Raw genomic sequence first — 10,597 nt, forward strand, 5'->3', positions numbered from 1 at the left:
TCAAATTTTATTAGCCGCGAGTCGGGCTTTGTAGGAACCGAGAGACGAGATGAAAGAGTCGTGTGAAAATGGGAGGCCAGAGTGCAGCGATGTGAGGAGTTGTTGTGGAACACAGAGAGGGGAGATGAAGATGAGGTGTATGCTCAGGAAATGACATTCTGCTCTGTTGGGACGCCTGCCGTGGGTCAGCGAGCGGCGTCGGATTACTTCTAAGTTTATGTGACATTTTGACAATTTCTAAATCATTCCAGACAGCCACGACTAATTATTGAAGGCTCTACAACGCTGCTACACGACCGCTTTGACTGTAATTTGTTGGGTCATTTTACCGTTTCTGAAGTCGTCGTCGCCGCCGTCGCGCGCTCTCGCAAACTGAAGACATCACAGAACCAGAGCTCCCATTAGGAGACCTGCTGAAATCTGTTGTGCCAACAGGAAAATAGATCTCCTTGTTTTCCAGCGTGGATGTGCATGTCAGACGCCATCTGCCCGGGGAAGAGCTAAAAAAATGCTTCTTTGAAAACACGTCATTAGCGTAGGCTGTAGATGTAGCTGCTCTTGTGGTTTTAAAGTTTATCAATGCTCCCACAGAGCAATTAAATGATTCTATGGTTACATTCAAGCAGATGTGAAGCGTTTCTTTACTCTTCAGTTACACATACACCAACCTTTCAAAGGCTCAACTTTGTCCTTTATTTTTGTCCTCATACTCCAGTTGAAGACCTTTTCAAAGATGTCATCCTTTCCCCTGAAAGTTTCAACTAATTCAATAGAACTGGATGAGAATCCTAAAGGGGGCAGGGTTTGACTGACACCTTCCTCTCTTATGCTACGTACACACCGGACGTTCTGGAACACACTTTGAGGATAAGGTGTTTCCCAATACTAACAGTGTACCTATAGAGAGGTTTGGTGCAGAATGTCCAGGCTTTACTGTCACAGCTCTATTCCAATAAATTAATATGAAATGATAATTTAAAATGGCACTGCTCATACATCACTACCAATCTAAATCCTTGATTGGTCTAGGTCAGGGGTCTCAGACTTATGGCTGGTGGGACTTGTGTAAGTTAATTGTCTACTAAGCAATATCTTCTACATGTCCACGCCTCTTTGATGATAGCTTTGTATTTGCCTTGTGATGTTTCAGCTTACTTTATGCTTAAAACTGTATTTGCTATTGTCGTTGGATCTGATTGTCAGAAAAGTTCTTAGCAACAGTTGCTAGCATTGTTGACTCCTGCTTCACAGGACACGCAGAAGATATTGCTTTGAAGTACATAGACATGAACAAATGTGCAATAAACTTATTCAGTAGACATAGACAATGCATCAAAGTTATAAAAAATGGACCAAAGATATAGACAATGGACCAAAGATATAGACAATGGACCAAAGACATAGACAATGGACTAAAGACATAGACAATGGACCAAATATATAGACAATGGACCAAAGACATAGACAATGGACTAAAGACATAGACAATGGACCAAAGATATAGACAGTGGACCAGAGATATAGACAATGGACCAAAGATATAGACAATAAACCAAAGATATAGACAGTGGACCAAAGATATAAACAATGGACCAAAGATATAGACAGTGGACCAGAGATATAGACAATGGACCAAAGATATAGACAATGGACCAAAGACATAGACAATGGACCAAAGATATAGACAATGGACCAAAGACAAAGACAATGGACTAAAGACATAGACAGTGGACCAGGTTTACATTAAACCTCTCAATGGACATGCTCACTTGAACGTGCACTTCAAAGCCTGGTGTGATAGTAGTTTCAAACAGATTAGAAATACTTGGAGCCAAGTTAGTTACACATTTAATTGACTGTAAAGGCTCAAACAACCCACAGTGGGGATGTCCTGATCCGGTCAGGAGATCGGAAATCGGGCCCGATTACTTAGCTTCCGACTAAATGGGATGTTGTATCCGGTCAGGAATCTGATATTTATTTGTTCTTATTAATATGATCAGTGCTTTACATTTCAAGCGCATTACTACAGATAAATACTCTTTTAGAAGTCTGCATGTCATGAACGAATCCCAATAATTCACTGGGATACACACAATACGACACTACGCTGAAAAAAGTGAAATGTTGGATCAATTAACAAAAAATCTGTAATTTTTTACAGTTCAAATTAATAGTTTGTATTAGATTATAATATTGAGTTGATGGTTAACTGAACTCAAAATTGTATTTGTTATAAAATAATAATTTTAAACGTTGCAAATTAGAGAACTTGTGTTAATTTATCCAACATTTCAACTTTTTATGTGTAGTTTTAGTATATTTGCAGATTCAGTCTTCCAGAACCAATAACTATTTTAATAGACACTTTAAATTGACAGAAAGTGTTTCTTAGTATATCTTAGTGCAAACAACGACCTACAAAGGCATATATATATATATATGTATTCTTATTTTTATTTTTAATAAGAATTACATAGAGAGACAACTACCGAGGGACCGTCAACAAAGTGGTAACTCTGGGGACAAAAAAATAATAATGTCCTAAAAACAACCATGTTTTCATGTGACTAGATGTTACCTATTTTAAATAGTAAACATTTTAAAGTCAATAACATATTTATTTGTTCACAGAAGTGCTCCCTTCTGATAAAAATTGGGTACCTGGTACCAAAGTTTCAGCTGATTCTGAGAGTCAAAAAACCCTGATTGGGACATCCCTAACAGACAATCAGTGAAAAACAGAACAATTGCGATCTAAATCGTCTCTTTTGTGTCGGTGTTTCTGTCATTTCGGGGATCTTGTCTGGGCCTATTTCTAATGTAGCAGCAGGAAGCCCAAGACAGACCACACGCTTTGATTCCACTTCCAGGATACAAGCAAAGAAAAACCTACAAGTCGGAGCGTTTTCCCTTCTCCGTGTGCTTTTCTTAAATCAGCTGCCCACAGCGGGAACGAGTCACCAAAGCAGCAGCGGCAGCAGAGCACTCTGCCCAATTAGTCAGCCCTCGCACTTTCTGACACCATGGGATAGCTGCTTTTCTCACATTTTCCTTTCCTCGCTTTCACATGAGCAAAGGTTTTGTTGTCACTCCAGTCCTCCTGCTCGCTCCCCTTCTTTCTTCCATTTTTCTTCTACTGTTGGCTTTTCTTTCTTTCCTTTTTTTTTTTTTTAAAGTCACAGAAAGCCACGGTTTTGGATTCCTACCTCAGGTTTTGGACGATCCTCCTGGAGAGGGGACTATTATAATTAAAGGCTGCGTTTTGAACATCTGGGAAAACATAAAGAAACCAATTATGGTGAAATTAACGTTTGTACGTGTGTGAATTCCAACACAAACACACCTCTTTCTGTTTATGGAAGGACTGATTAGTACTTACTTTAAGAAAATTATAGAAAAATACCGCTGTGGTCAATTCTGAAGCAACAGCTGCATGAAATGAATCCAAAAAGGCAGTGCCGGTAGTTGGAAAGTCGGTTGGTCTGCAGAAAGAGCAGCTTTTCCAATGTCATCCAACAACCCTACAATGACAACGAAACGGCAGATGCTTTAAAAACAAGGAGAAAGGAGGATGCAAAGCTGAGAGAAGCTTCTTCTAGAGCAGGATTCTGTATCTGAGGCTAAATGTGGCTCGTTTACCCCTCCATTATGGCTCTGTGGTTAAAGAAAAGGAACGTTTTTACATTTAAATAGTAACTGTAAAGTAAAAAGTAGGTAATGAAGTACTAAAAAAGTAATGTAAGCTAGCTTAAACTTTATTCAACTCCTTCACAAACAGCTGTATATGTCACAAGTCAAACAATTTGTCAGCAGGTCAGTTTTTCCAAACACAAAATTCTCTTGTTTTCGTTTAGGAAGTCCAGCTCCATCCAGTATTTTTTGCCTCTTTCTCAAGACAGATTTTAAAGTAGTGTAGATCTGGATGTCATCTGCGTAGCAGTGGAATGACCCTCAAAATGATAGGCCCCAGTGGCAGCAGGTAAAGTGAAAATCAAAGTGGGCCTAAAACTGAGCCCTGGGGTACGCCATGTTTAAGTGGAACCTCTGAGGAAGAAAAAAAAAAATCCAAGTTGGATGGAAAACTTCCTGCAGCATACACAAGATCTGAGCTGCACACCGGACATGCGATACTAAACGTGGGCTCTTGAACGCACTTTTAGCGTGTGGCGTTCCCACTGGACTGACACTACCTGATATTAACGGACGTACTCGCAGTTGGAGGTTTGGTGTGAGAATCTGGTGAATCTTGCACACTATTCTGATATATGAAAGACTCGGTGTCATAGAATTACAACCGGACAGCAATTATTAATTTCTCTTTCATGATCAATTTTCAAACAGTTCAGTAAATGAAAAGGACGCCGTCCACACATTGCTACCAAATCCAAGTCTCTGATTGGCTAAAGTTCAATGAAAGGCTCAATTAATTGGACGTTGAGCTCAAAAACTAACTTAAAAGTGTGTGAAGCGACACATGAACACAAGGGATGTAGAACAGCTGTGGTGCAGCGGTAGGGCGGTCAACCTCTGCCCGGAAGATCAAAGGTTTGATTCTCACCTTCCCCCACCCATGTGTTGAAGTGTCCTTGGCCAAGACACTGAACCCCAGCTTGCCTTTGGTGGAAGGTTGGCGCCATAGATGCGTGAATATGGCTGTAACTGTAAAGCGCTTTGGGCCTTAGCAAAAGTGCTATTCAAGTATACACCATTCCTCAAATAGGGGCGTTTACATAGACTTTTCATTGAAAGTGGTTGCTTGAATACACAGTTCTGAGCCGAGCGTTAACGTAGACTACAGACAATCAGTCGGAAGTCACCAAGCAGAATTAATAGTTATATATGTTTTCTACATTTGCACAAATCTGGTTTCCATCCACCACAAACAGTAAGATAAAATGTTTTTATTGCTTTATTTCCACCTACAATTACTGCATTAAACCATCCTATTTGACACAGTGTCTTTTATTTTGAAAGGAAGTCATTTAAACTTCTGTCAGAAAATATAAAGTATCTCATATTTCAATAAGCAACATTTTGTTTATAATAATAGTATAATAATAGTAATAGTATCAGTAACATAAATTCAGATTAGTCTTATTTTTAAGGTGAAATACGATGTCGTAGCTCCTACTGGGTTGTGAGAAATCGACCTGATTGGCTCATTCAGTGTTGATAGTTGCAGACTCATGTTTAATTAAGCTGCATTTTGGGATAAGGAGCAATGTTTGAATAAAAGTCAACAGTTTTCCCAAAATGGCTTTTTTTTCCCCTTTACTTTTGTTTATCTACTACATGTAATCTTGCTAAAAAATCCACATTCCCAATATGATATTCGAGCGAGGTGGTTAAAACAATGGAAGTGCCTCATTCAGGAAATGAGTTTATCTGCAGGAATCTGTGTAATCCGGCTGGAAAAGTGCCGAAATGCTCCGTGCAGAAAGGCTTCCTGTTCGGAATCTCTGAGGTTTGATCCATTCAAAGGAGCTCAAACAGAAGACTCGTCACTCAAGTTGGTTATTTCAAAAAGTCAGAAACTTTATTTATGACACTTTACTTTTAGAATAAATCATTTCTGATTAAAGCATGTCCGGCTTTGGTTTATAGAGAGCTACAAGGCATCAAAAACCTCCTGAAATCTTTCATTTCCACAGATTTTCTCCAGAGCTGAATGTGTTGAAAGCGTCGCGTCTCCTCAGCTGTGATCTGATTCATCGTCTCGCATCGCACTTGTCAGCTAAAAATGTTGAGGAGCGCTAAAGCTGGTGTTTACACAGCTGTCCTCGGGCCTGCAGACAGCAGCAGCTCCTATTAGCAGCCGACGACAGCTTTACCTGTCTGTCTGAAGACGCGTCAGACCATCAACCTGCTCCGTTTAATCCCGAATCGGGCCGCCGTCTGCCGTTAATATGATCATATTTGCCGTCGCTGGTGATGGAAGCTGCAGCATAATGAGATAATTACAGTGTTGTTCCATTCGGAAAGCCACACTTTCACTCAGTCAGGAAAGAAGGCCTAATTACCAGCCCAGGGATTGGCTAATGGGATTTTTTATCCTCTAAGGATCTGTCTTTTTATTCAAATGGTGGGGGAGGGGGGTGTAAATCACAGGAAGAATAGTATGAGTAAATAAAGAAAGAAAGTCCCATTTCCATCCTTTAAAGGTTAATTATTTAACAGTACATACACTTATGTCCACAGAAGAGTGACAGTTCCTCCTGATTCTTGGATTTTTACCTTCAAGTTGTGATCATTAAAGCCTTAGTCACAACTGTGTGGATGTTGGTGTAATATCAAGGGAACAGACAGCTCAGTGAACACACTGGATGGGCCTGTTAGTGCTGTTCACGTGATAGTCTGTGTTGCTACCAAGAAAAAGTCGTAAGCGCATAAACGTGCATTTCAGGTTTCCACTGCAGTGTACTTTTATCACCTAAAAGTACACTGCTCACAAACATTAAAGGAGCACTTTACAGAAACACATTAGATACATCAGATCTCAATATGAAGTTGGATATCTATACCAATAACGACAGGGCAGTGTCTTAGGAACAAAAGGATGCCAAGTCTTTCAATGGAAATAAAAGTTTTCAGCCTACAGAGCCTCAATTGTGTATAAACCATCAAATCAGAGTAAATGAAGATGTGGCAGGCTAGTTCATTTTTCCAAAACTTAATTTCTACAACACAAAATGCTTTTCAGTATCTTGTGTGGCCCCCACCAGCTTGTATGCATGCTTGACAACGTGGTGGCATGCTCCTAATGAGACGACAGAAGGTGTCTTGTGGCATTTCCTCCCAGATCTGTGTGAGGGCATCCCTGAGCTGTTGTACAGTCTGAGGAGCAACCTGGCGGCGCCTAATGGACCCAAACATAATGTCCCCTCAAGTTGAACGACGTTGTAGGCAGCATAACGTTCTCCTTGTCTTCTCCAGACTCTTTCACGTCTATCACAGGTGCTCAGGGTGAACCTGCTCTCGTCTGTGAAAAGTACAGGGCGCCAGTAGAGCTCCACGGTGCTGGGCAGTGAGCACAGGGCCACTACAGGACGTCGGGCCCTCAGGCCACCTTCATGAAGTCTGTTCCTGATTGTTTGGGTAGAGACATTCACACCAGTGGCCCTCTGGAGGTCATTCTGTAGGGCACGAGCAGTGCTCAGCCTGTTCCGCCTTGCACAAAGGAGCAGGTATGGGTCCTGCTGAGGGGTTGAGGACCTTCTACGGCCCTGTCCAGCTCTCCCAGAATAACCACCAGTCTCCTGAAATCTCCTCCATGTTCTGGAGATTGTGCTGGGAGACACATTAAACCTTCTTGCTGCAGCACGTGTGGATGTGCCATCCTGGAGAAGTTGGACAACCTGTGCAACTTCTGTAGGGTTAAGGAATCTCCTCATACTGCCAGTAGAGATAATTATCAAGCCAAAATCAGCACGAGTGGAAAACCAGCCAAAAAAAACAAGAGGAGAAACTTGAAATGACCTCCACATGTAACACCAGTCCTGTTTGGAGGGTTTTCTAATTGTTGCCACTGAAGTGCACCTGTTGTTAATTCCATGAAGAGGAACTCTTAGAAAATTAATAATAATATGATATAATATGTATAAATGCTGTTCGCTCATAATTTTGTAAATCTGTGCAGTCAGTATCTTATTCTTGGTTTTACGACCCGGGTGAAGGGTTAGAGTTAGACACTTGACCTTGGATGAACTTAAAATCCGTGCAGGAGATGCAGCAATGTGCATCAGCGCAGAAAACCTGGAAAAGTCTCGAGCGCCGTCCGGTCTTCGATGCAAACGAGCGGATGATGGTTTTAGCTGTAAGTCAGAAACAAACCCGCCCAGAGCTACAAGGATTGATGGTACAGTGCGCACAAACACACACTCAGGCAGGTTTTCTAATTACAGGCGGGGGTCACAGGAGATACTTAAACGTGTAGGCTGTGTTCTCCACTAATGAACCTCTCTATCTGTTCCTCTCCCTCCTGGTCAATACCTGCCTGCAGGTCATTAGGATGTGAGGTGGCACATTTGTAAGGGGGGTGTTTGTGCAGGAAGGATGGGAAGTTTGCTTTTGTCCTTGTGCTAAATCTTTGTATTTTTTCTGGCATATTTCTATGCGGCGTGCGTCTCCTGAGGGTGAAATGGCAAACAGGCGTCATATCAGTGTCAATATTAGATACCTGTTTCCATTGCAGCCAGTAAACACAGATAAAAGACAGCAGTGTGCTGTACTTCGGCGGCGCATCTCCAGGGATTTTGTTCACCCAGGTGCACACAGTTTGTCTGCGCTCTTGTCTATGTGTGGACAGAGATGTACTTTAGGCTTATCTGCCATTAAGGTCCAGTGAGCATGATGCTGTTTCCCTTTCAAATGTGTCCTCATTCTGTCCTGTTTTTATCGCGCGTTTTTTACTCGCAGCTGTTTGTGTTTCTTTCTGGAATTAACCTTCTGGCCTTCACGAAGATCTAAAAACGGAGAAATATTTGGATGTTGAAGTCAGTCAGAAATGCTCAGTCATGGAGTTTTGGGGCTGATGTGTTCGCAAGTAGTGCTGCCACAAATAGTCGACTAATCACAGATTATTTTTTTCTAAATTAATCGGGTAAATTGCAAAGTGAATGTAAAGCACTCATCTTAACCATCATTAGCTTTAAACTAACTACAAACTAGATATATTCACACTAGCATTATCTGTGATAGTGTGAATGCTTTAAGCTAAATTTGGCAGCTGAAGATCCTGAAATTGATAACTAAAATTGTTGAAGCTGATAGCTGATAGCCAGCTAAAATATTAGTTAAATCCCAAATTATCCGAAACAACTGAAAAAAGTCTAAATTAGCCAAAATAGCTAGCATGTAGCTAAAATATTAGCAAAACTCCAAATTAGCCTAAAAAACTGAAAAAACACATACATTAGCTAAAACAGCTAGCATGTAGCTAAAATATTAACTAAAATCCAAAATAGCCTAAAAACTGAAAAAAATCCTAAATTAGCTAAAATGGCTAGCATGTAGCTGAAATATTAGCAAAACTCCAAAATAGCCTAAAAACTGAAAAAACACATAAATTAGCTAAAACAGCTAGCATGTATCTGAAATTTTAGCTAAATTCCAATACAGCCCAAACTAGAGGTCCCCAACCACCAGGGGTCCGTGGACCCTTTGGCACTGGGCCACGGAAGAACTAATAAATTATACCTGTTTCTCTTTGTTTGTTTGTTTTTTTCAAGTTAGCTAAAACAGCTAGCATATAGCTTAAATATTGGCAAAAGTCCAAAATAGCCTAAACACAAAAAATAATAATAATAAATTAGCCAAAATAGCTAGCAGGCCTCTGGGTTGGTGGACTGGGGTCGGTTCTTCAGGCTGGGGTGGTCTCGTCCTCCGGGTGTGGCTGGGGTTGGTCTATGCATCAGCTGCTCAGAGTTCCTCCGGACCTGGTTGGGGTGCTCCTCTGTCCCCAGGGCTGGGACTCCGTCACCTTTGGTTCTGGTGGCGGGTTGGGGTCATCCTGATTGGTCTGCTTGTACCCTGGGAACCTCCCATAAGCTCGACCGGGGCTGATGGGGAGTGGGGGTGGACTACTCTGCCTCCTGAAGAGGATAGGGGTGCTTGGTGGTCGGTGGGGGTCGTCTGATGGGTCGTTTAAGCGCCTGGGGACCAGAGGTGCTTGGAGCTGGTGCTCTGCTCTACCACTCTGGGATGGGATCTATCCTGGCCCCTCCCTGGCTCTGTGGACTCAGGTGGCTGGGGACAGGGGGCTGTTGCGTTGTGAATGGTCGGGTCTGATAATTGCCTTTTAATTTCATTTAAGAGACGAGTAATGCAGGTACAGTGTGAAAATAAAAAATCCTTTCCAGTATTGACTTCCTTTGAATTATGAGTCACAAACGCTTCCATTTCAGAAAAACCCCAATTCATTTCCTTTTCTTCCTGTTTCCCAGCAGTCCTCAGGGTCCGCACAGGGAGTACCCTCAGGCCAGAGCCGCCCCGGGGTACGAGGAGCTGGATGCTGCCAGACGCCGAGTCCTGGACCATGACCCGCACAGGGTGAGTTAGCATAATCGATGGCGCTGGAGCAGAAGATGAAAGAGGGCTTTTACTGTCAGAACCAGAAACAACATCAATCAATGCGTAGAACTGAGAGGTCCGCTCCTGATCCGGCTCCCAGGAGCCTCCCATGCTTCCCAGGTTATTTTCATCCCCTTGTTAGCATTTTGAGGTGTGCTCCGCCCGCTCTCCTTCTCATTACAAAGATCTAACAGACCACTGACATTTCCATCCACCCTTTCTTTGTTTTTCTTCCTCCCGCGTTCTCATCTGCCGTCGCTCCCTCTGAAACCCTGACGGCAGCAGATACGCCCCTTAAACAAGCGGCGCCGCTAAACGTCCCTGAACCGCCATCGATCCGGCTCCGGGAATCATTTCATTTACCTTTTGGGCTCCTGCAGGCTCAGCATATTCACGCTAGGAATCAATAGCCATTCATCACTCATTTAAAGGAGGAACTTTTTAAACCCAAACATGCAGAAAATCGCTCTGTGATCCTCCTGTCCCAAACACCCCTCATTTGATCCACACCAGATACCGGACGAGC

At 42.3% G+C, this 10,597-nt stretch overlaps 1 protein-coding gene across 1 annotated transcript in view; it reads left to right on the plus strand.

The window, feature by feature from the left end:
* The window catches only part of pard3ba (par-3 family cell polarity regulator beta a), a gene marked incomplete at its 5' end in the record, with an annotated part of 206,020 nt that overhangs the window by 150,483 nt on the left and 44,940 nt on the right, over positions 1-10,597 (plus strand). The window contains 1 exon segment of the mRNA XM_024294332.2: positions 9,945-10,050. Within this exon segment, the coding sequence (XP_024150100.1) occupies positions 9,945-10,050 (106 nt within the window).

Source organism: Oryzias melastigma, linkage group LG2 (genome assembly GCF_002922805.2).
Source record: "Oryzias melastigma strain HK-1 linkage group LG2, ASM292280v2, whole genome shotgun sequence".
Lineage (NCBI taxonomy): Eukaryota > Metazoa > Chordata > Actinopteri > Beloniformes > Adrianichthyidae > Oryzias > Oryzias melastigma.